General features: G+C 39.0%; 1 protein-coding gene across 1 annotated transcript; it reads right to left on the bottom strand.

Moving 5' to 3' along the window:
• Window positions 1-556: 556 nt before the first annotated feature.
• On the bottom strand, window positions 557-26030 carry LOC126818106 (uncharacterized). The gene is made up of 19 exons (XM_056100322.1): window positions 25893-26030; window positions 25214-25345; window positions 24673-24784; window positions 21304-21464; window positions 19622-19744; window positions 18829-18940; window positions 17722-17882; window positions 16140-16232; window positions 14834-14920; window positions 13806-13932; window positions 12652-12828; window positions 9565-9789; window positions 8093-8208; window positions 7305-7371; window positions 5202-5438; window positions 3732-3974; window positions 2892-3131; window positions 1678-1737; window positions 557-991 (listed from the first exon to the last, which is right to left on the bottom strand). Exons 1-19 carry the CDS (start codon window positions 26028-26030, stop codon window positions 849-851), a joined length of 2754 nt encoding a protein of 917 aa, XP_055956297.1. The 3' UTR covers window positions 557-848.
• Between the last annotated feature and the right edge of the window lie 1647 nt (window positions 26031-27677).

The following is a 27677-nucleotide window of genomic DNA, read 5'->3' as shown; positions in this document are numbered from 1 at the left end:
TAATTTAAAGGTCCTACACTTTTATATAATTAATAAATTATAATTTAGATGTCCTACACCATTATAGAATTATTAAATTATAGTTAGAGACCTCCCTCTTTTATAGAAAGACCGAATTATATAATTTAGCGGTCTTACTATTTGATAAAATGATCAAATTATAATTATTAAATTATAATTTAGAGGTCCCACATTTTTTATAGAAGGATCTAATTATAATTTAGAGGCACTGTGGTTTCATAGAAGGACCAAATTATATAATTAAGAGGCCCCACTCTTTTATAGAAAGACCGAATTATAATTTAGAGGTCCTACACTTTTATAGCGGAATCAAAATATAACTTAGATGTCCAACACGTTTATAGAATGATCGAACATAATTTATATGCACAACGCTTTTGAAGAAGGACTGAATAATAATTACGAGACCACCCCTACTTTATAAAACGAACGAATTATAATGTAAAAAAAGATATCTACAATAATTAGAATTTATATTTACAGTGATTATAATTTATTACATGTCTGTGTGTAACATTATAAAGTACATAATTATATACTTACAAATATAACAAACAAATAAACCAAACAATTAAACAAACACCACTGAACACTAACATATCGGTAGACAAAACTTGATGACAAATCATCCGCTGTCAGATAAACAAAACAATCGAATCTAAATACAATATGAACTTTCCACGTATTTCTTATGTTTTGCAAAAACTTGTGGATAAAATTGTATCTAAATCGTCATGCATCCGATGACACGTGGTCTAGCGGCAGAGATCTCAAATCAACAACAATATAAAAATGTAAAATGAAAGTAGATACTGAAATTCTCCGAGTTAATCTGAGTTTTCCATGTTTTTAAAGGAAATGGTCATAGAATCCAGAGATTTTCCCTGGTATTTACCGATTGCTACATATATACCCACAGCCAACAACGCCCCTAAAACCAACATGGCGAATCCTAGACCTCCCATGGCACCTGAAATTATACAATATGCGAGAAATGAATTAAAATATGGTTGTCTGTACTAAACGGATATATGAATATACTCTTCGCTGAATTCCATCAGTCAATGTTTCGTGTACACAGGAACTCGGGGTTTCGCCCGAACAACTTGATGCTAATAGTCACTAGGCCCACTGCACCGGCGTCAATGGGACGCCACACTGAAGAAATATGAGATCGTTCCGGAAAGGAATTTGACTCCATTTGCAATTTTGTGGGCACAATACTTCGGCCTTTATACTATGATGGAATTTTTACCCGGACAACGGGACAACACTACGGCATACTCTTATATCTATATAATACCAACTGCCAAGGGTTCTTTTTCGTCCCACCTGAAAGACTATATACTTTGTCCCTTGCAAGGCCCTCCGTCCTGCATCACTAACAACGGGAGGATGATATGCCGGAAAATCACGATGAACTGTCTCGGCCAACGCAAGGATCGAAGACGGGACCTCCAGGTTAGCGAGCCAATGTCTTATTCACTGAGCCACCGTGACTTCCAATCAGATATGGGATTCTTTGACGTGCACTACCTATTTATATACCAATTCATCTTTAAATAGTAGTTAGCACTGCACTAGATAGAACATTTTGTTTTCACCCCTCCCCAGTTTGATGGAAACTAGTTAAAATTGATGATTATATTATATTACCTGATGAGTAACCACTAGCAACAGGTTTAGTATAAACTGATCCATCTGGATAATACGAACCTGTTGAAAGACACACAAATAAATGAAATGAAACGAAACGAAACGAAATGAAATATGAAATGAAATGAAATGGGGTTTAACGTCCTACTGTTCTGCTCCTATGCTGGGCTAATGAAGACGGGCATACGCCATACAGTGTGCTATGAGGGAAATTTTGCCCGGGCAGCGGCACTACGGCCTACTCTTAGCCTATATCGAATTCCAACTGTCAAGGGATCTTTTACGTGCACGCCAATGTGTACACGGGACCTCGGTTTATCGTCCCGTCCGAACGACTAGACAACTTTTCTTGTCACGCCCTACGTCCTGCATCGAAATGAAATAAAATGAAATAAAAATGAGATGAGATGAAATGAAATGAAATAAAATGAGGTTTAACGTAGGCCTGCGGGGCCGAATAAAGACCCATAGAGAGGCCCGAAGTACATAAAAGATTTTCGAAATGAAATGAAGTGGGGTTTAACATCCTACTGTTATGCTCCGACTGAGCGAATGAAGACAAGTCTACGCTAGCTTGGTCGCCCAGCGGCGCTGCGACCTAATCTTTTATCGAATTCCAACTGACAAGGGTTCGTTTACGTATACGTCAATGTGTACGCGGTACCTAGACGTTTCGTCCCATTCGAACGACTATACGTTCTCCATAGCCAGGCCCTCTGCCTGCAGCACTGACAATGCGGAACCACATCGAACAATTCGGATGAACTTTTCTCGGCCAACGCAGGGATCAAACACGGTACCTTCAGGTTAGCTAGTCAACGTCTTTAAATCAGTCAATCAATCTTATAAGCATACGTCAAACGATAGCTAAAAGAATGGGACTATATGGTATCAAACAAATTAAGCATTGACGGGTCGCTTGGATAAAATAAAAAAAATAAAAACAAAGGCGAAATGAAATGGGGTTTAACGTCCTTCTTTTCTGCACCAATTGAGATAAAGACGTGCATACGGGATGCATTGTTGCGTTTTCTGTCTTCACCTCATCGAAAAGCAACTGCCAATTGTTTTTGTACATGCATGCCACGTCTACACGGGATCTCGTTTTCTGGTCTCATCCGACCGACTAGGTGTTATTACTTCCTGCACAATTGACAAGTGGAAACCTCCCAAAAATTTCCCAAACGCAAATAGATAAATAAACAAAAACATACGTATGTAAACTTCACAAAATGTGGACGCTTCTATGGTCACCTGACCAATATCAGACATGGCGGCGTCACTAAGGCGACACTCCGTCATGTTGCCACAGTAATCAAAACTAGCGCACGAAAACGACTCCTCTTCTACACACATTTTAGCACACTGTTCAGCACTGACACCTTCTATCACACGATTATCTCGTAGAGCTATCTCCTTGTGTGCTTTTAGTTTAAAATCATCGGCATAGTTTCCTGAAATAAATAATATAAAACGTTGTACTTTGTTGGACGGGGGTTGGATGGCCGAGTGGTTAGAGCGTGCGCGTTGTATCATAAGGTCTGTCATTGAGTCAACTAGCGTGGTTTCGATTCCCCAGTTGTACGTGACACGGAGTAGGGTCGCCTTTCCAACCTCGTGGGTTTTCTCCGGATCCCCCGGTTTCCTCCTACTGCAAAAGACCCCTACGCGCAAGCGAATTATTGAAATAAAATTGAATCCTATGTTAGTCCCGAAATGACCTAGTTTGTGTCGAGTGGACGTTAAACCCCATTTCTTTTCTCTCTCTCTCTCTCTCTCTCTCCCTATCTCTCTCTCTCACTTTGTTGGAAATGTCATTAGTTGATTTACGTGTAACCAGATCTCGGTTTTTTTGACGCCCTCCGTCCTACATCACTGACAAGCGGGAAACCACCTTTGAAAATGCGGAGGAACTCGTTCTGCCAACGCCGAGAACGCGACCCCCAGGTTAGTGAGTGGGTGTCTTACTCACTGAACCACCGTGGCTCTCTCAAATAATAATAACAATAATAACAGTAACCATAACAATAATAAAGAATAAAAGTTCTAAATACTTGAGTAATGGTTACACTGCGGATCTTCTTGAATATTTGATTTAGGAACATCAAACACGTGCTTCCTGCCCAGAAAACATGTGTTAATGTTTGGACAATAATCAAACGATTTACAATCAAACTCATTATAATCTACACATAATCTAGCACACTGGTTGTCCGAGTTGATGTTCTGGTAGATCGTGTCTGAAGAGGATAGAACGGTTGTGCCGGGCGTCTCGGTGAATTTGGCTGTGTAGGACCCTGTCAATGAATCAATTTGGTAGATTAGCAACCTGATTGAAATATCTATATCTCGTTTCGTTATTTTTTAAACCTTAGATGGCCTCTACTACATGAAGATCTGACTAGTTATAGTGGGAGGTCGCATCAGGGGTCATTCGAGCGGCTTTTGACCCTATTACGTCAGACATTGATTAATCAATCAGCATTGATGTTTCTAGTGGTTTACCCACAGTCAAGAGCATGCCACAACGAATTGCTGAATGTCTGAGGATTGGTGGAGCAATTAATCATTATTAAGACAAAAATCAAAAACGTCCATTTTCACTTTTGACGGTGTATCTCTTTGCGAGTGAAATGGGGCTGTCAGATAAGCCGCCCATGTGAACTGTTTATGTTCATGTGTAGGCAATTGGCCTGTTATTAACATACACTGGTTACCTCTAATAAAAACAGTAGTGCATTTCCGCAGTTTTGTATTGTATATAACAACTCTTCCAGGTCCTAGTGTAGTAACGACAAGTAAAACGAAATTTTGAACTATAAAAACGGAACGAAATAGGATCTGTATTTTAATCAGAATGGTAGATTAGCGAACACGCTAGAGTTGGACTACAAATTATCTTTTCACGTCCACTTGCAGGAGTTTTCACTGGATCAATACAACATTTTAGGTACCAAAATACCGCCCCCATCCCCAAACAGAAATACGGCAAATGACGGATTTTTATGAGTTAATGCGTTTAATAAGTAATGATGATGGTGTTAAACATACATTTTGCAAGAGCTAAATAAATTTGCCTATTCTCGATGCCATCTTATCTGTCCGATTTTCAATGGATTTAAATCCGATCTGCTGTTCAACGTCCGTAGATAATTAAACGCAAAATTGGACAATCGAGACTTTGTTACTTATCGTGACAGCGCTAACAATGACAATGGAGACTACAAAGATTTATAAAATAAGATTTTCTCGGCTTGGAGAGAAGCAATTTGACTGAAATTTTCAGCATATTCCCTTTACATCATCTAGTTTTTCATCTTTTTCCTGGTTTTGCGATATTTTTCGTACGATTAATGCCGAAGTGCGGGCATGTGAATATGTTTTGTATCTAGTTGTGTTTGAACAAATTCCCAAGTGGTAGTGTTTGGGAACTGAGTATTTGGGAAATATGACAAATTAGCGCCCCCCCCCCCCCTCACTCACTGCACCACCCTGAAGAAATTTGAAGCATATATAGAACTTACTAGTATAAAGATCACAATGATCACTGGCAATTATTAAATCAGGCCGTTCATCCGGGTGGGTGTGACTCATTACACAATAGCCCGTATCATAACAATACTCGAATGATTGACAGGAAAACACGATCTCGCCTAAACATTCGTTAGCGCAGTCATCTATAGATGTTCCTGTTAAAATCAAATCATCAAATCCATTCACTTGCTTGTTGGCCTGTCCACTGAAATGTTGTAGGGCTGTTTCTGTAAAGGAAATAAAATGGAACATGGAATGGAGCTTAATAATTGAACAGTATATTATCAATAGTTAGCTGCTGATCATTTGGGTGACCACTATACATACAGAAATACATGTTATTCATGAAATGTCGGCTCTGCGTTTCTACACCAAGGCAACAGGACTATGGAAGACTGGCATTATGCCATACAGTGTGTTATGAGGAGAATTTTGCCCGGACAGTGGCGTTTCAGTTTACTCGCCATGTGAAAATGAAAATGTGAAAAATGAAAATGAAATGAAATGGGGTTTAACGTCCTACTGTTCTGCTCCGACTGGGCTAATGAAGACGAGCATACGCCCTAAAGTGTGCTATGAGGGACATTTTGATTTTGCCCCGGCAGTGGCACTATGGCCTACTCTTATATCGAATTCCAACTGCCAAGGGATCTTTTACGTGCATACACAGGATCTCGGATTTTCGTCCCACCCAAACGACTAGACAGCTGCCCTTGCCAGCCCCTCCGCCACTGACAAGTGGAAACCACGTCCGGAAAATACCGATGAACTTTCTCGGCCAATGCAGGGATCGAACTCCCGACCTCCAGGCTAACGAGCCAGCGTCTTACCCACTTAGCCACGTGGCTCCCCTTCCAAAATGTACATGGGACCTCGGTGTTTGTCCTAGAGGACCACTAGAATCACACAGTCTTGGTTCTGGAAAGGTTTAAGGGTATATATGTTATTTTCTATTTTTGGTAGGTTTGATATGTCAACACACATCTGTACACTGCTATCATGTGTCTAACAATAACTTATAATCGAGATGGAAAACCACGGTGGCTGGTGGGTATGGCGCTAACCACGGTGACTGGTGGGTATGGCGCTAACCACGGTGGCTGGTGGATATTGCACTAACAACGGTGGCTAGTGGGTATGGCGCCAACCAGGGTGACTGGTGGTTATGGCGCTAACTCACTACCCATGAGGTACTGGGTTCGATTCCGTTGTTGGCAAGAAAAAAAAACTTTTGACGAAATGAAATGAGTTAAAATGATTGGAGTTTAACATCCCATTTTTCTGCACTGACTGGGATAGAGAGAGCGAATGGGGTTTAACGTCCATTCGACACAAACTATGTCATTTCGGGACTAACAGATGGTTCAATTTTATTTCAATAATCCGCTTGCGCGCTGTACCATAATGTCTGTCATTGAGTCAAGTGGCGTGGTTTCGATTCCCCGGTTGTACGTGACAAGGAGTAGGGTCGCCTGTCCAATCTCATTGGCATTCGCCTAGGCCCCAGGTTTCCTCCCTACGCCCAAGCGATTATTGAAATAAAATTGAACCATGTTAGTCTCGAAATGACCTAGTTTGTGTTGAGTGGGCGTTAAACTCTCTTTCTCTCACTATCCGCTTGGTGTAGAAAATATTTTGTTGTTCTTAGTGTTTAACGTCCGCTTCCACCGAAGGTGATATCGCAGACAAGTTGTCTTTTTTTTATTTTCATTATCTTAGCGCACACGCAGGGGTCTTTCCTGTGGGAGGAAACCGGAGTACCCGGAGTAAACTCACGAGGTTGAGAAGGCGCCCCTATCTCCAAGCCACATACGCTAACACCAGGGATCGAAACCACAACCGCAACCGCAAGCCAGATGTGACCGGTCAACTAGAGGTCGTAGCGTGACACTATAGACCAAAAGGCCATCCTACCCCCCCCCCCCCCCGCCCACGCCCCCGCCCCCGCCCCCGCCCTAGAAAGTATTGTAGACCGCATTGTATTTATAATGAAAATGGTGCCATATCAATGCCAGAAGTAATCAAGGTGGTCAACAAGCCAATAGTGGCTTAATGGTAGATCGAAGAAAAGGTTTAAAAGGTAAATAACTTACTTGATGCTACTCTGTTAGGATTTCTTAAAACATCTGATGTTATATCTGAACCCTTTAACACTTGTTTCTACAACAACAAAAAATCAAACATATTCAAATACTAAAACAAACAAAACTCGATAGTTATATTTTTTTTTATTTGCACAACAATATGACCGCCATATTTACGCATACTACTATACGCGTTCAACAATCTACTTCCGGTCCTAATTAGTTCTTCGCTCCATCAAATTGAATGATGAAATAATGTCTCGTCAACACAAGATTTCGTTTATGTGAAGAATAACGTTACAAAGCGAGGAGGAGAAGCGTGTCCGGACAGTGGCCCTACCTCTTATCATTCAACTGTCCACCGCGCAGGCGCTACGTCTGATGAATGGGAACCGACCTTTGACAATGCCGAAGGTTGAAATCAGCAACAATCGATCTTCACCCACTAAAGTGATTGTGATTATAGCCTTCAATCAAACATGGACAGTCGAATTAATATTACACCAATATTTTCCTTCTGTTGTAATATGTTTAAATGGTTTTGCGCCACTTCGCCTGGGTCTGAAGATATTTCTTTACCGGACACGTTCAGTAATGCGCCGATCCTGACAGGTCAACATACCAATAAAAACCCACGATCCAAACAATTCCTCGAAATCAGCGAAAGCCTTTGACTGTCAGATTTTTTACATGTAAATCAGAGAAATGAACTTACCGAACCATCATCAGGATTCAGTGTTACATGAAAGGCTTTGACTGTCAAAGTTTTTACATGTAAATCAGAAAAATGAACTTACCGAACCATCATCAAGATTCAGAGTTACTTGAAAGGTTCCTTTTACAACCTGGTCTGTTAAAACAATCCATGCATCGTTCAAGGCTATCTCTTTATCAACTCTTCCGCCGACAACTCCTGTAGAATATAATGCAAACAATACACACCTGTGCACGTAAAATCATAAGATCTGGCGTGGTTTCGATTCCCCGCTTGTACGTGACAGCGAGTGGGGTTGACTGGCCAACCTCGCAGGTTTTCATCGAATCCAATGGTTTCCTGTCACTGTTAAAGAACTCTGCGTGCAAGCGAATTATTGAAAAAAATGAACCATGTGTTAGCCTCGAAATGACCTAGTTTGTATCGAGTGAACTCGCTTTTCTGTGGAAATATGAGGAGCCACGGTGGCTCGGTGAGCAAGACGTGCACTCGCTAACCTGAAGGTCCCGTGTTCGATCCCTCCGCGGAACAAGAAAGTTCATCGGGATTTTTCTGCGTGCAGACCCCCCCCCCCCCTTCAACTTGTCAGCGATGCAGGAAAGGAGCACGACAAGGAACAATGTATTGTCATTCCGTGTACACTTTGGGTTGCACATACAAGATCCCCTAGCAGTCGGAATTCAAAACAAGAGTAGGCAGCAGTACCGCTGTCCGGGCACAATTTCCCCAATAGTTCACTGTGTGACATATGCCCGTCTCCAATAACCCAGTCGGAGCAGAATAGTAGGACGTTAAACCCCCATTTCATTTCATTTCTGTGGAAATATGAGATTGATTGTATACAATCTGATTAAAAAACAGGGGCCTATTTCACGAAATTTTAACTAAGATAAAATCCAAATTTTAGTAATTTGATTGGATAATATTACATTGATTTTAGTGCTTAGCCAATCAAAATTGAAGACAGTATCTACTAAAATTTGGATTTTATCTTTAGTTAAAATTTCGTGACACAGGGCCCAGGTCTATATTTCGTTTCGTTTTTTTATACTTTCGATGGCCTCTACTGCGTGAAGATATGACCGGTTGTAGTGGAAGGTCGCGCCAGGGGTAAGCGTTGATGTTTCTAGTAGGATACCCACGGTTCCGTGCATCACACGCGTAGAACTCGCCGTAACAGACCGTTTCATTGGCTAATACCTCACATCAGCCAGAGCGCGGGTTATATAACAGCTTTTCCAGACCCTACTGTAATAGAGACAAGTAAAACGAAATTTTGAACTATAAAAAACGAAACGAAATAGGATCCGTGTTTTAATCAGATTGGATTGTATATATACAGATGGCCCGGGCCCTTATTCACGAAAACTTAAACTAAGTTACAACCGAAATTTTAAGAAATACTGCAACTTCATTGGATATATGCAAATTGATTTTACTCATCAGCCAATCGAATTGCAGTATTTCTTAAAACTTCGATTTTATCTTAGTTTAAGTTTTCGTGAATAAGGGCCCTGGGTGTTTCTAACCAACAGAAAAAAATCGACAACTTACGTGTGTAATGATCGCATTCCAGACTATCACTGAGTTTTACTCCATCTGAATTATAATCTTTACTTAAAGTACACACTTGTTTGCCAGCACATATATCAAAACTGTTACATGTAAACGTATCAACACTATCACATTGTTCAGCACACGAAGTTGGATCAGTTACACCTTGTAACGTCAGAGCATTCTTAAACGGTGCAACTTTACTGGGCATTTTGACGTACTTAGCTGAAATAAAATATATACTACATGGTTAAGAGAGAGAGAGAGAGGGAGAGAGAGAGAGAGAGAGAGAGGGGGGGGGGGGGGGGGTAAGCGCGGGTACAAAGAAATCAGTCAAGGGGACGTGGGACCTAGCCTACTCCTTCGAATGGCATGAAAAACATCGAGTCTCGTGCATACGATTGGCAGATTAAAGATCCCTCGATAGTTGAAAACCGAAATTAGATAAGGCCGAGGCGTTGCTAATCGTGCAAAATGTACATCGTAGCATGCCGTGTCCCCTTTTTCATTATCCCAATTGATTCACAAAAGTTAAATCTCCATTCACTGGTAAGCTAACGCCATTGACTTATGAACCTGGACCTATTAGTAATGACAATTTTTGTCATTAAATCATGTAAGTGGTCATTATTCTAAAATAATGTTTAGTATGTATAGAAAGTGGTTAGAAATTATACAGCTGTCATTAATTAACAGACAGGTGTATTAACTAGCTGTAAAAGATGTCACTACTGGTGTAAACGCGTGACTATTTATAACACCCATCATTATTGAATACACACACCTGGACAGTAGTGGTGTATATCATTCAATAGTCACAGTTTTAACACCCTAGTGACACAACACCCACTAAATGTATGCAGTCTGATTACTAATAATTTGTCTGCGATATCACTTCAGTAAGCGGACGTTGAGTTATATTTATAGCGCGGCTTTCATGAGTTAACAGGTTTAACCATGAGAGGCCGAGGGGTTAAACCTGTTAACGAAGGAAACGTGTTATAAATGACTTGTTACATTGACAACTGCTCAACATGCTTATTGTTATTGCACGGAAAACCCACCCCACTTCTCTATATGATTTCTACTAAAACTAGTGTAAACCAGCAAAAGTGTGCAATAACATTGAACATGTCTAGTTATTGCACGGTTAAGCTCCACCCAATCTACAAGAGGGAAAACAATCTGCTTATGCAACGAAAAGAACAAAGGAAGATTTCCCGTCCATGTTACACATAAAGGTATTTCACTCACATTACTAACAATTTTAACTGACTAACACACATAATGTATACTATTCAAAAAAAGTAGGGGATATTTGATTTTTAAGTGTTATTAAAGTCACCTAATGAAACTGACGAAGAAACAAATGACAAAATGAAATGAAGTTCACATTCATCGATTTATTCCAAATGATCGTTAGACTAAGTAAGGCACAGACTGACCATTATAAGGGTAAAATGATACCCGGGGTCAAACAGCAAAGTTACCACAGCATCACAACCAAGTCAGTAACGGGTAAATCCTCCTCTGTTTGCCAAACAAGCATTGATCCGACGTTGCATACTCCTAATGTGACGTCTGAGGTCATTTTGGTCCAGATTGTCCCATTCCTGTTGCAACGCAGCAGCAAGTTCTTGGACATTGGCAGGACGTTGTTGACGTTGACGTAACCTCTGTCCAAGCATGTCCCATACATGCTCGATGGGGGAGAGGTCGGGACTCAGTGCTGGCCAAGGTATTGTGGTGATGTTCTGTTGTTGGAGGTAACCTGTAACGATCCTGGCCCTGTGACATCTTGCGTTGTCATCCTGGAAGATGAAACGGCGGCCATGACGTCGTGCGAACGGCACAACATGGACTGCCAAGATGTTGTCCCGGTAGTACTGGCCTGTAACACACCCTGCAACAACATGTAAAGCCGTTCTTCCAGCAACAGTGATGCCTCCCCACACCATAACAGAACCACCCCCAAATCGATCATGTCTGATGACGTTAACGTCTTGGAAGCGCTCGTTTCGACGACGCCACACCCTCCTACGTCTGTCCAAAAAATCAACAGTGAACCTTGACTCATCTGAAAACATCACATTGCTCCAGCGTCGATTATCCCAGTGTTGACGATCCCTACACCAACGACGTCTTGCCTGAATGTGATGATCTCTCAAACAAGGGATCACCCCTATGCAGTCGATTCCGAATCGTCTGGCCACTCACTCTCACACCAGTGTCTGTTTGAAGACGAGCGCTGATCTGATTTGCTGTGATGACACGATTTCTCAAGGCCAAGGTACGGATAAATCGATCCTGGGCTTGAGTTGTCGCCCTTGGTCGACCTGAGCGTGGTCTGTCCTGTACAGATTGTGTATCACGGTATCTGGACCATAGCCTGCTTATGACAGACTGAGAAACATTCATCGTCCGCGCCACAACCGCCTGTGTTGTGCCGATCTGTAGCATGCCAAGGGCACGTAACCTTTCATTTTGGGTAAGCCGACGCATATCAAAATTTGTTTTCTGGTCACTAAAACAATTAAACTGATGTTTCCACCCTGGAATTCAATGCCACAATGACTGTAACATTCAAAGTCAGAGTCGTGCAAATCTTGGGTTGGACCCCCATGATGATCCCAAGCATCACCTGCATTCCATGCGGTAGCTATTGGTGCGTTTGGGCGTCACATGTAACTGGAAATGTTTCTTCTGTTAGGTTCTATAGTGACTTTTTTCGTAGTCATTTGCATATTTTAGTATTATGCCCCCAAAATCAAATATCCCCTACTTTTTTTTAATAGTATATATAAAATGACGTCTTTGGACTGTTAGTGTCCAATACTGTCGTATAGATTCTTTTACTTTACAGTGATTTCACTTGATTCCAGGGGCCTGTTTCACGAAATCTTAACTAAAGATAAAATCAAAATTTTAGCAGATACTTCAATTTTGATTGGCTAAGCACTAAAACCAATCTAATATCATCCAATCAAATTACTAAAATTTGGATTTTATCTTAGTTAAAATTTCGTGAAACAGGCCCCTGAACAGTGTCCATAAAATGGCTTTACATAAAGATACAATACTACTTACCGATAGGTGGCGCCTTGTCGAGAAGTGTTCCTATCATGTAAACATTGCTGTCATCCCAGTGGACCTCTGTACGAGTTATTCTCAGAGGTGACAAACCTCCAGATAATGAGGCTATCAGTAATATGGCCTGGTCGATGAAAATCGTTCTGTATTCCGATAACAGATTACCAGCCTTGGCTATATATAAAATAACATATCGCATTCTATATTCAGATATTATATTCTATATTCAGATATCATATTCTATATTCAGACATCACTATCTATATTCAGATATCATATTCTATATACAGATATCATATTCTATATTCAGATGTCATATTCTATATTCAGATATCACATTCTATATCCAGATATCATATTCTATATTCAGATATCTATATTCAGATATCATATTCTATATTCAGATAATATATTCGGCTTAATAATAATAAAAATATAAAACAAAATATCACAATGTAATACTTATGTCAATGGATTGACTTTATAGAAATATATTTATTATACAGTTTAGTGTATTCCATTGTAAAGACACGATATTCCATTGTAAAGGCACGATATTCCATTGAAAAGATACGTTATTCCATTGCAATGGCACTGTATTCCATTGTAAAGATACGATATTCCATTGTAAAGTTACGATATTCCATTGTAAAGGCACGGTATGCCATTGTAAAGGTACGATATTCCATAGTAAAGGTACGATATTCCATTGTAAAGGCACGGTATTCCATTGTAAAGGTACGATATTCCATTGTAAAGGCACGATATTCCAGATCATATATGGAAACATTGACGGAAACCACGGTGACTCAGTCGGTAAGCCGCTTACTCAATAACCATAAGGTCCCGGATTCGATTGCGGAGTTGGCTAAGACAGTTCCCCGGGATTTCCCAGAGTGGTTTCTCTTATTACACGGCCTTGCAAGGAATCGCCAGCCCAACGATGTGTCCCCTGTTAAACTTCTGTTCCTGAATCTAGCGGATTTAAATTTTAGCGACATGAAATATTTAAATTCTAAACTACCCGGTGAAGTTGTGTTTCTGTATATCCTATTTAATACGGTTTAGTGTAATTCAGGATGGGAAGGGTGGTTGCCCCCCACAGACACAAATTCCCCACTACATCTGAATTTACAGTATCTTCAACTTACAGGGGAAGGTGATCCTAAAGTCTATCTTTTCAAAGTCGTTATAACAGTTACTGATATCGAAGGCTGTCTGTATATCTGGAGTTTCTTGATCAAAATCATATAATTCATATATGACAGTAAATCCAAACTGTTAATACAAAATATAATATTCATTAGACATCTTTTATAAACTTATAAACATGCCCCCATGTTATAAACCTATTATGCTTTACTCGGCAAACCCCAGCAGATTCCAGTACCCTACATCTAGCCTCGGCTGTATGACGAAGTCCGCCATTGAAACTATTTTCAAGTTCCTGGATTACCAATGGCATTGCCCATGACGACGCCTTTGAAGAATGTTTTATCATACAAATATTTCAAAGTCTGAAGCTGTTTTTCTTTCAAGTTTATCCGATTTTCTTCAAACAAGGACAACCTCGCACTAAAATTTCTATACACGATTCGAACGACGCAATTTTGATAACTTCTTTTTAAAAGCGGCAAGTTTTCCTAATAAGTAAACCGGCGCCGCATTGCAATTGTATTGGCGTAGGTACATATCACTTACCGTCATACAGTCGAGGCTAGATGTAGAGTAACGGAATCCCCCGAGGATTACCGAGTGATAAAGCATGTCCCCATTTATAAACCTATAAAGCATATCCCCTTTTATAAACCTATAAAGCATGTCCCCTGTTATAAACCTATAAAGCATATCCCCTGTTATAAAGCATGCCCCCTTTTATTAATCTATAAAGCATGTCCCCTGTTATAAAGCTCTGACGTGGCTTCCCTTTTATAATATTATGACGTCTATTCCCTATTATAAACCAATGACGCCTATTCCCTTTTATAAACCTATGACGTCTATTCCCTTTATTAAACCCATGACGCCTATTGCCTTTTATAAACCTATAACATCTATTCCCTTTTATAAGCCCATGACGTTTATTCCAACCGGCATCAACAGATGCTTCAGATCACCACCGTGTTACTGTAAGTATTTTTAAAAAATGATTTTATATTGTAAATAATCTGTTACTTACATCTCCTGGTCCCGTTATTGTTAATCGTATAGGAATGTCTGGAGTGTCCGTGTCTAAACCAATATTATCCATGGCGGACCAGTCTTCCTGTTAAAAATGAAGTCATTTAAATATACATTTAAGTGAAGGTTCGTAATTTGAATGGAATCGGATTGGACTCATCGTCGACACGGTACTTAAGTGATAAATCTATTTGTTATACAAGCCAGCTCAGTTTTCGTCAAGGTCGCTGAGATGTAAATAGGGTCAGGGCATGTGATTGTTGGCGAGATTGTAGGTTAGGGTTGGGAAAAGCATTAGAGCTAGGTCTAGGGTTAGGGATAGCCCTGTTTACATCTCGTGACCTTTGACCAAACTTGCAGTTGACCTTATCAAGTACTTAGATGTTGAGAATGTCATAATTTCCCCCACTCCATGCTGCAATAAAGTCTGGAAAATATGTATACTATTTGCTTGCCATAGTCAACAAAGTGGTAGTCGCGTTTATCATTCCAACTTCATAATTAAACAGCAGCTACCTTCCCTCAAATTTCTCTTGTTCTAGCCACGCAACTATCACGACCAGACTTATTAGCCAGTGTGCTAACTATTCGACTAACACGACCAGTCTTACTAGCTAGTGTGCTAACTATATGACTATCACGACAGGCATTACTAACCAGTGTACTAACTATACGACTATCACGTCCGATATTACTGGTTGTGGGTGAAGTGTACTAACTATTCGACTATCACGACCGACCTTACAATAACAGTGCACTAACTATACGACTATCACGATCGGTCTTACTGGTCGTGAGTGAAATGTACTAAGTATTCGACTATAACGGTCGTGAGCCAAGTGTACTAACCATCCGACTATCACATACCACCTTCCTGGTTGAGAGTTGAGTGTACTAACTATTTGATTATCACGACCGGCCGTACTGGCCGTGAGTTAAGTGCATTAATTATACGGCTATCGCGACTGGATATTCAAGTCAAGAGCAATAACACGACAACGTCAAGACTGGTTATTCTAGCCAAGAGTCCAATGCATAATGACAACCTGGCTAAAATTTGCGATAATTTCGTATAAATACTAGCGGTGCACCGGAAGGGCCTTGAACTGGAAGTAATATAACTCCGAAACCGGAAGTGGTGTTTCGACTGCACCAGGCATATGCCCCTCGCCCGCCTCGAGCTTTGCTTTAATTTCAGCCCTTGTGTAGCAGCCAACCTTATACAAACAAACAATTGAAATGAAATGTGGTTTAACGTCCAATTGTTCCGCTCCTACAATAACAAACATATAGATGTTACATACCCTCAGGAAGTACATCTCGAATACGTTTAATCCGTCGCTAAAATCTGCTCTTGTTGAAGTATATACGTCACAATCTATACCACGTGCTTTTCTCTACAAGAATATTAAATCATATTCATTAACGACACTCGTCATATTCAATAACAGCACTAATTAAAAATATATGGTCAGATATATACTCTTCAAAAAAGTATGGGATATTGAAATGCAAATACCTATGCAGGTTGTGATATGATAAATAGTCATGGACACTTGACATGCTTTGAGAGTATGTTCACAGCTGAAGAACTTATCGCCCCAACAGAACCACTGAGCTGCACATGCGACACGCAATAGCGCCATACACGTGGGAGGAGTTCATTGTCAAATTTGACACTTCAAGAAAGGGTTGATGAAAACTGCCGTGTGCTGGTTTATCTATCCATGTTTGCTTTCCTATCGGTTCTTGCATAAGATTTAGCGTACCTTTGCTTTAGTGTGTTACGTTTCATTTGATCGTGAGACGTCAACGCCAACCGACAACACTGCAAGAATTGGCCGTGGCACTGAAAGAGGAGTGGGTCAGATTGCCCCAAATCGTGATTGGACGGTGGATTAGGAGCATGCCACGACGAATTGCTGAATGTCTGAGAATTGGTGGAGCAATTACTCATTATTAAGACAAAAATCAAACACGTCCATTACGAGTGAAATGGGACCGTCAGATAAGCCGCACATATGAACTGTTTATGTTCATGTGTAGGCAATTGACCGGTTATTAACATACACTGGTTACCTCTAATAAAAACAGCAGTGCATTAGCGCAGTTTTGTATTGTTTCGGAATATCCCTTACTTTTTGTTTTGAAGAGTATATTACAATATGATTAAAATACAGATCTATATTTCATTTCATTTGTTTTTATACTTTCGATGGCCCACATGAAGATCTGACCAGTTGTAGTGGGAGGTCGCGTCAGGTGTCATACGAGCAGTTTTTGACCTTATGACATCAGCCATTGATTAATCAATTAGCGTTGAGGTTTCTAGTGGTTTACCCATAGTTCCGTACACCTCTAGCCAAAAACTCGCCGTAACAGACCGTTTCATTGGACAATCCCTCACATCATCCAGAACGTGGGTTATATAACAACTCATTTAGATCCTAGTGTAGTTTGAACTATGAAAAACGAAACGAAATAGGAACTATGTTTTAATCAGATTGTATTAATTCAACTGCCCATGTTTGATTGAAGACATATTAGATCATTAGAATATCTAGAAACAAAAAATTGCTGACGGGCATACGCTTCGAGGGGTATTTTGCAACCCTTTATCGAATGTGAACTATTTAACGTTTAACAGAAGGTCTATGCACATGCGTTAACCAATTCGACCACCCGATATCCACGGATAAAATCCATTTGAAGTGTCCATATGCTTGAATCAGGTGAATTTACTTGTTTTGCGAGGGGGATTATAACATAGCAATCGTGTTGATAGTATCGAAACGTATTCGAACGTATCTGCACGTACCAGATCATGGACTCAATAGAAACAATCCTATCACAACGCGCCGTACAACAGTGGAAACCTAACATTACCTGTCCGGAATAAGCATACGAATCGTCCAGGAAAAACAGTGAACCAGGACTCCTCATATGCAGAAATTGTCTGGAACTGTTGTAAGCAGAATCCCATGTTCCATTTTCTATCGGCATGATCGTACAATTCTTTATCAATTTATCCATGGCATAGGCAACACCTAAAAAACCCAACAGTTTCTTTTTTTAAAAAAAATGCTATATCTATAGTGTAGTTCAATTTCAAAATATCAGGGAAAAAGGGATAATTTGACCAATGCTAGAACCAGATTTTGAAATTCATTTCATCATAAGTCATTGTGTGCGATTATGCAGGGCGGGGACTCTTATGCAGTGGACGCCTAGGACTGTTCTCCTGATTCATTAACTTGATTTTGATATATAGGTTTATTATTCATTACTTGGGGTTTATGTGTTTGTTGTGGGTCTAGTTCGCAGGTTTGTTTATGTTTGGTATTCTTGTAATTACCATTAGAGTCATCGAGAGAGAGAAAGAAAAGGGGTTTAACGTCCACTCGACACAAACTAGGTCATTTCGGGACTAACATATGGTTTAATTTGATTTCAATAATTTGCTTGCGCGCAGGGATCTTTAGCAGTGGGAGGAAACCGGAGGACCCGGAGAAAACCCACGGATTGGGCAGACGGCCCTACTCCTTGTCACGTATAACCGGGGATTCGAAACCACGCCAGTTGACTCAATGACAGGCCTTATGATACAGCGAGCACGAGCTAACCATTGGGCCATCCAACCCCACTATTAGAGTCACCAGTATTGCAATCATGTATGTTCCTTACCCATATTGTAATCGTGTATTTCCCTTACCCGTAACGTAATCATGTGTTTACCAGTATTGTAAACATGTATTTCCCTTACCCATATTGTAATCGTGTATTTCCCTTACCCGTAACGTAATCATGTGTTTACCAGTATTGTAAACATGTATTTCCCTTACCCTTAACGTAATCGTGCATTTCTCTTACCCGTAACGTAATAATGTATTTCCTTTATCCGTATTGTAATCATTTATTTCCCTTACTCATTGTGTAATCATGTATTTTCCTTACCCATATTGTAATCATGTGCTTCTGTGTTTGTAGACTTACCCGTATTGTAATCATGTATCTCTGTATAAGGGTTCAGACTATTGTATGGCGGGGAAATATCCAAGGGTCTGGAATCATATCGTAATAACTGCCAATCAAAATCATACCAGACCTAAAATTAACCAAAACTAGTTATAGATATTTTACAGCGCAGGATAAGTGTCTAGTCGGACGGATAGGACTAAAAACAGTTGGAAATCGAAGTAAGAGTAAGTCATAGCATTACTGCCCGGGCCAAATTTCCCTCATAGCGAACTGTATGACGTATGGGTGTCGATGGTCGTTGCTACTACCTTGGTCAGCCCGAAGCCCTGGCCCCCGAGTTCACATAGCAATCTCAGACTAAGTTAAGAATTTACTCAAAATCTATCTCCTTTTTTTAACTAAAATATAGCCCTTTATAAACTTTTGTTGTTTTAATGTATCAAATACATCAATAAGAAACCATATGCAAGGTTTTGTGTTTCTGGATCAAAGCTATTTAAAAGTTAAGTATATTCTTAACTTAAGTCTGAGTGAGGATGCTTTGTGAAACCGAGGCCTGACCTGACTGCAACTGAGCATATCTGGAACAATCGTCGGTGGAATTTTGACGATTTGGATCAAACCTATTAGTTATTCTAAGTTTGTGAGAAATGAATAAAGGTTTCTGTACTAACTTCAGCCTGTCTAATGAAGACTGGCAGTTTTTGAGGAGGCGGATGAAGAATAAAGTTTTTGTTTTGAAAGAAGGAGGAGGAGGAGTTGAGGAAAACGCGAAAAATAATACATTTTTTGAGAAATTTAAACTCACGTCTGCTTGTTGAATTTGTTGTCCTCCAGGGGAAATAATCTCTTCACGATAATAATATTTAGATTTTAATTTAGGCATGTCTCGAACTTTCTTTCTTCCTGGACATGATATTCCTGCCGGTGTCTATAGAATAAAAAATACGATGTTTAGTAGTGGACACTGAATCTATAACACAGCTGTGTTGTGTTTGTTTACATAATGATTCTAGGTCACGTCAACGCCGTTGTCATGGGTGAGGTTGGATGGTCGAATGGTTAGCACGTGCGCGATGTATCATAAGGTCTGTCATTGAACCCACTGGCGTGGTTTCGATTCCAGGGTTGTACGTGACAACGAGTATGGTCGCCTGTCCAACCTTGTGGGGTTTCCCCGCGTCCCCCGATTCCCCCCCCCCCTACTGCTAAAGACACTTACGCGCAAGCGAATTATTGGAATAAAATTGAACCATATGTTAGTCCCGAAATGACCTGGTTTGTGTCGAGTGGACGTTATACCCCATTTCCCCCTCACTGTGTTACCATATGACGATTTGGTTGAATTTATGACCTATATTCTAATTACATTTTACCATTCTCTAGCCAATCAAAAATATGCAAGTATTACTAAGCACGTTATTCTAGTGAGTAGAATTAACAACCGCCATTTAAATGTTGGCTGTAAACGTGACCAAGTCTTAAAAAAACATCCAAAATACATCTCTAAATATTCTCACTGTTAGAGTAAGTAACATGTCATAACATTAAATTTATTTTCAGGTGAAAACGGCGATCAGAACTTCAGTAAATAGCCTTCTTATTATTATATAGTTTAGTTGTTGTACCTTTTCAGTTGAATTGTAGCTCGTTACCCCAACCCACCCATCCGGTCTACGCCTTTTAATGAGTTAATGTTGTTTAAACATACATTATGCAAGAGCAAGTCTTTCTTTCGGCCTGAAATGTTATCTAAATTATTAATTAGACATTAATTAACTTATCCCAATCATAATAAACTCTCGATGCTATCGCTAGCCTGCGATACTTACTGGATTTGAATGTGTGATGAATGATTTAACGTCAAAATGGATAATCTATCGACTTTAGTAATGATGATCGAGGCTAGGCCTAAAATTCATTTGCTGATATTTCGAGTCAGAGAGAAGCAAATTGAACTGAAATTTTCAGCGTATTCTCTTTACGTTATTTATGTGTTAAAAATACATTATGGGAGATAAGATAAAGAGATGGCAGTTCTCGCTATAATAGTTAAAAACTAGATAATGTAAAGGTAATTTGCTGAAAATTTCAGTCAAATTGATCCACTATGAGCCGAGAAAGAAGCGGGTGAAATTTTTGCATAGTCTCAGCCATCATTACTGAAATCATTGATATAAACAGCATAGTCTCGATTATCCACTTTTATTGATTTAATTATCAATAGCCGTTAGCGGCATATAGGAATCTAATCCAGCCAACATCGAAGGCTAGCCTTGACATCGAGAGTTTATTATGGTCTGGATAAGTTAATTAATGTCTAATTGATAATTTAGATAACATTTCAGGCCTAAAGAAAGACTTGTAATAAGCAGATTTTGCTCTTGCATAATGCATGTTTAACTATTATAGCGAGAACCTTCAGCTCTTTATCTAATCTCACATAATGCCCCTTTAAAATTCATTCAACTAATGCCTCTAAGAACTTACCTCGTACACGCTGGGATCATCTGGAGGTGAGGTTCTAAAATCTATATAATCATATATATGATGGAATTGTTGCGTTACATCATTTATTATAGTGTATATACCAGTCACCTCAGCTCGCAGTGGTACACTAGGAGCTCCCGCCGAATTATTCCAGCCAGGTACTATTCAATACAAAATAATTAGTTGGTTGATTCAGCTATTATTATGACTAAGTGGATAAGACGCTGGCTCGCTAGTCTGGAGAGCGCGTGTTCGATCCCTGCATTAGCCGAGAAAGTTCATCCCGATTTTTCGGCGTGGTTTCCCCTTGTCAGTAGTGCTGGATGGCGGGCCTGACAAGGACAGCTGTCTAGTCATTTGGATGGGACGGAAAACCGAGGTCCCGTGTATGCACATAAACCATCCCTTGGTAGTTGGGATTAGATATAAGAGTAAGCCATAGTGCCGCTGCCCAGGCAAAATTTCGCTCGTAGCACTCTGTATTAAGTATGCCCGTCGGAGCAGAACAGTAGGAAGTTAAACCCCATTTCATTTCATTTCAGCTATTATTACCTCGCAAGGGGCAACGTATGGTCGTTCAGATTGGAGGGAAAATCGAGGTGCCGGGTACACATTCACGTGCACGTAACAGAACCTTGGCAGGTGGAATTGAATATAAGATTAGGCCGTAGTGCCGCTGCCCGGGCACAATGTCCTTCACAGCACTCAGCGTCTTCATTAGCCCAGTAGGAGCAGGGCCATGTTTCACAAAAACTTAAACTAAAATCACTAAAATAGATTTTAACTAAAATCAAACTGAAATTTTAAATTTTATGCATTTTACGAAGATCGATTGTAACTTAATATGCAATTTTAATAGATTTCAGTTAACATTGGGTTTCATACGTTGTAACAATGTCTACACATGGTCAGTCAGTCGTACAGAGATGAAATAAATAAGTTTATTGCGTGTTATTCGTTTTGAAATGTATCAGTTGGTTGACCTTGAACTTGCATGTCGCTTTAGTGACCTTGGCATTTGATTTACTCGCAAGCTTCAATGGAAATAATGCGTATCGATAAACTAAATCGCTTGAATTTCGTAGTTTTATGGTATTTTGGATAACCGAAATTGTCACAAACATGTGATATTTCTGACTCAAACGACTAATCTAGACTAAAGTATTGTCGATTATTAAAAGTATTTTTAATAACTTTTAAACTAATACACGAAATAACCAATGTTCCGATGCGTATATTTGAAATGACAGTCCCATGGGCCCTTTCAAAAATAATTTGAAAATGCCAAAATGCCACACTCCTTATTGGATAATGCCTATCTATCTTACTAAATTAAAATGATTTTTTTTCCAATATAAAATACCCCTGGCTCCTATATAAATCATCATAAACCCCAAAACCATAAATACTTTGCATATGGCGTATATAGTATTATAGGACTGACGGGGTTTCGATTCCCCGGATGTACGTGGCAGGGAGTAGGATCGCCCGTCCAACCTCGTGGGTTTTCTCCGGGTTCTCCGGTTTCCTCCCACTACTAAAGACCCCTACGGACAAGCGAATTATTCAAATAAAATTGAACCATGTGTTAGTGCCGAAATGACCTAGTTTGTGTCTATTGGACATTAAACCCATCTCTCTCTCCCTCTCTCTCTGTCTCTCTGTCTCTCTCTCTCATTTTAAACAATTGTAGGCCCACAAAGATATTTTTTTTAAAAATTAGATATGAAGTGGGTTTAGATTTTTTTAGGTTTTTTTTTGGTCTATTAATTATTTGACAATAGTATAATTTATACTTGAATTATGGTAATATATAAAATAGTAAAAAAAGTTTTGTTACTGGGGTTTTGAGTTTTTTTATGTTCTTGGGGTTTTACTTTGGGGCGTCATCTAATATCTTATATTGTCTCACAATAAAATAAAAGGGTGGGCCGCAGCTATATTTCCCATGCAATGAAAATATATTGAATGAAAATTATTTTTGTGAATGATAGTATGTTTAAATTATATAACCCGGGCCATTGGTAATATTATCATTATTCCAAATATATCTATATGTCGCAATAGATCTCACAACGTAACTCTAATCAATGTTTGTTAATGTCGTGATTTTAAGTTAGGAGAGGGTGACGGTTATCCTAAGTTAAAATTGATTTTAGTTAAAATTGTCCCTAAATAGTTTTGTGAAACGCGACTATTTTAAGTTAAGATACAATTTTAACTTACAATATTATTTTAATGGATTTTATCTAAAATGCTTAAAATGGTTTTGTGAAACACATATATCTCAAGTTAGGATGGGATTTGAGTTTAAGACGATTTAAGGAGATTTAAGTTTTTGTGAAACAGGGCCCAGAACAGTAGGGCATTAAACCCCATTTCATTTCATTTCAGCTGTTATTAATTGAATTGTAGCAGCCATATCCAATTTAGGCCCAATGTCCACCGGAAGTGACCTTGGTTAAAATGATGCTTACTCCATGCAATTAAATGGGTTTTAACGTGCAATAAAGAGTTTTCGCCTACTCTACATCGAAATCCAACTGGCAAAGATTCTTTTATGTGCACGATTATGTGTACACGGGACCTCAGTTTTTCGCCCCACCCGAACGACATGACGCTATTTGTGACAGGCTCTCGTCCTGCAGCAATAACGAGCTGATGATCCCAAGGGGAACTTTCACAACGAATACCGGATCAAACCCCCGAACCCACCTTTTAATGAGCCAACACGTTACTCACGAAGCTACCGCGGTTCCCTGTATAAGATAGACAGGATGACATGTCTAATAATTGACAGTTGAGACCAGAAACCAAACTAGATTTAATAAACAGCTTCTGTTCATCCTCCCCAACCAACCATTTACAATTTAACTCTACAAAGCCCAACAAGACTCCAGTTCAACCAAATTCAACACGTGATTTTGATCTATTCATCCCGCAAGTTTGACTTCTTAAATGAAACCACCACAATCTGATTCATATACAGATCTATATTTCGTTTCGTTTTTTTATACTTTCGATGGCCTACACTACACGAAGATCTGACCAGTTGTACTGGGGGAGTCGCGTCAGGGATCATAAGAGCGGCTTTTGACCATATGACGTCAGACATTGATTAATCAATCAGCGTTGACGTCTCAAGGGGTTTACCCACAGTTCCGTGCAAAGCACGCTAAGAAGTCGCGGTAACAGACCGTTTCATTGGCTAATTCCTCACATCAACTAGAGCGCCTGTCATATAACAACTCTTCCCGATCCTAGTGTAGTAAAGACAAGTAAAACGAAATTATGAACTATAAAAAAGAAACAACGAAACAGGATCTGTGTTTTAATCAAATTGTAGACCACTGTAATAACTGTACTCACCAGAAAAATAATAATCTAATGTGAAGTTGGCACGTACAACAGGCCAATACATACAGGTCTGCCAGTGGTTGGCCTTTAAACCCCTCACGAGAGTTCCTGATCCCATATACGTCTATAAATAGAACACTAATCCATATAGCATACTTATACTATCTAAGGGAACTGTATATATTGAAATACACCTACAACATAGATCTAAATACATTAGTATAGGGCCTAATACTAATTTACTAAAATAACCCTAATATGTTAGTACGGGGTCTAATACTAATTTACTAAAATAACCCTAAATATATTTCGAATACTAATTTACTAAAAATAACCCTAAATATATTTCGAATACTAATTTACTAAAATAACCCTAAATATATTTTTAATACTAATTTACTAAAATAACTCTAAATATATTTAGAATACTAATTTACTAAAATAACCTTAAATATATTTTTAATACAAATTTACTAAAATAACCCTAAATATATTTCGAATACTAATTTACTAAAATAATCCTAAATATATAAGTATAAGATTAGTACATAACCTCTCCAAGTTCCTTAGCGAAATGTAAAACCCCAGCTGTAGAGTAGACGTGGGGTATTCCACCAGCAGCACCTCCTCCACCAAATATTACTGTGTTTGCATCACCCGTTAAATTACTAACAGTACATGTATTCTCTATAAATATTAGGCGATAAACGAGTTATTCAAGGATTGTGACGTCATTTTACTTGAAACGTCTATATTATAGTTAAAATAAGGCAAACAGTTTTATAAAGGGCCATGTTTTAGTTAAAATAAGGCAAACAATTTTGAATAAATTCTTAACTTAAATCTGAGAATGCTTTGTGAACTCGTGACCAGGGCCCTGTTTCCCGAAATCTTAAGTAAAGATAAAATCCAAATTTTAGTAGATACTTAAATTTTGATTGGCTAAACACTAAAATCAATCTAATATTATCCAATCAAACTACTAAAATTTGTATTTTATCTTAGTTAAAATTTCGTGAAACAGGCTCCAGGTTTTTAATTTGATTGTTGTCATAATCAACAACGATTGAGTTGAGTAAATTCTTAACTTAAATCTAAGAGTGTTTTGTGAACTCGTGGCCAGGTTTTTAATAATAAATTATTAAACAGTTACCAACGACGGAGAAGAGTTGATTGTTGTCATAATCGAAGTAGACATCGGATTCTATTCCGTTTCTCCACATCCGTAACGCAGCTCGGTTATTTTCATCATCAACATATTCCACTGCTGATATACTGTAATTCATATCTAAAATATTAGCCTCTATTCTTGTCTGGAACGATGGCGGTAACGACGGTAATTTAGGGTCTGTAAAAAGAAAAAAACCCATAAAGATACTGTCGTTCCTGAAGGGAAATGATAATTTAAAATTAAAGATGCATTATGAAAGGTTTAGATAAGAGCTGGTCGTTCTTGTTATATATATAAATATATAGAGAGAAATGGTGTTTTACGTCCACTCGACACAAACTTCGGGATTACCTTATGGTTCAATTTGTTTTTCAATAATTCGCTTCCGCGTAGTGGTCTTTAGCAGTGTGAGAAAACCGTAGGTCCGGGAGAAAACCCACGAGGTTGGACAGGCAATCCTATTCGAGGCTACGGAGTTATTAAAATGAGGTAATTTGACTGACATTTGCGGCATATTCCCTTTGCATTATTTATTTTTTAAACTATTATAGCAAGAAATGACAGCTCTTTATCTAATCGTCCATAACGCCACTTTCATCAATTAAGTACGTGCCCCGGGTGTCAAGGGACGGTGGTGTGGGTGGAGGGGCAGGAGTGGTCGGGGTGCATTATCGAGTTTTTGTTTACCAATTGTTGAATCTACCAATGTGTATATGGCACAGCTGAAGAGCAGGGCCCATAACAAATGACAATAAACATATATTTTAATTTCGTCATGGATATAGAAGTTTTGTATATTTTTATCTTAAAATTTTATATTTTATTATTATTTTTTTGAATTACGCAGATGTTTAGTGTGAAAGATGGTTATAGCATCATCAATATGGAACAGTTCGACTCCTTACCTCCTGGTTTAGGTGTAGCGTTTGGAGTAGAAGAACATGGTTCCCACGCTGCCTTGGCAGAAACCAGCAATGTTATCAAGATAAAAGCCTACAAATAAAGCAACAATACTAGAAAATAGATAGAAATACAACATATAAACTTTTAGTCGTTTCCTTTAAACATACATTTGCAAGAGCTAAATCTGCCTATTGCTAGCTAGTCTTGTTTTAGGTCCGAAATGTCATAAAAACTATTATTTAGACATTTATTAACTTATCCGGACCATAATCAACCCTCGATGACATGGCTAGCCTGCAATATTTACTGGAATAGGATCCGATTTGCTGCTTAACTTTCATTCATGATTAAATCATGAAATAGATAATCGGGACTTTGTTTTTTTTTATCGTACTGACTTTAGTAATGCTGATCGAGGCTAGGCCTAAAATTCAATCGCTAAATTCTCGGTTCAGAGTGGAACAATTTCCCCTCATAGCACACTGTATGGTGCATATATATCCGTCTTCTTTCACTAGACTTGTAAATAAATTTGTAAAATTCATATTTTTTTCAGATAATTCATCCTAGACAATTTTTTTCCAAAATGAAATCCCCTCATATCCGCGCATCTTAAATCATTTCAATAATATTTTCTGAGAGGGGGAGAGAAAGAGAGAGAGAGAGAGAGAGAGAGAGAGAGAGAGTTTAACGTCTTCTCTACACAAACTAGGTCATTTCAGGACTAACATAAGGTTCATATTTAATTTCAATAATTCACTTGCGCGTAGTGGGCTTTAGCAGTTGGAGGAAACCGGAGGACCCGGATAAAACCCACAAGGTTGATAGGCGGCCCTACTTCTTGTCACGTACCACCGTTGAATCGAAACCACGCCAACTGACTCAATGACAGACCTTATGATACAACGCATACACGCTAACTATTCTGTCACCCATTAGACAA

Source organism: Patella vulgata, chromosome 4 (genome assembly GCF_932274485.2).
Source record: "Patella vulgata chromosome 4, xgPatVulg1.2, whole genome shotgun sequence".
In the NCBI taxonomy this organism is placed as follows: Eukaryota; Metazoa; Mollusca; class Gastropoda; family Patellidae; genus Patella; species Patella vulgata.
The sequence above is the reverse complement of the archived record's forward strand: the minus strand, read 5'-3'. Positions and strand labels throughout refer to the sequence as shown.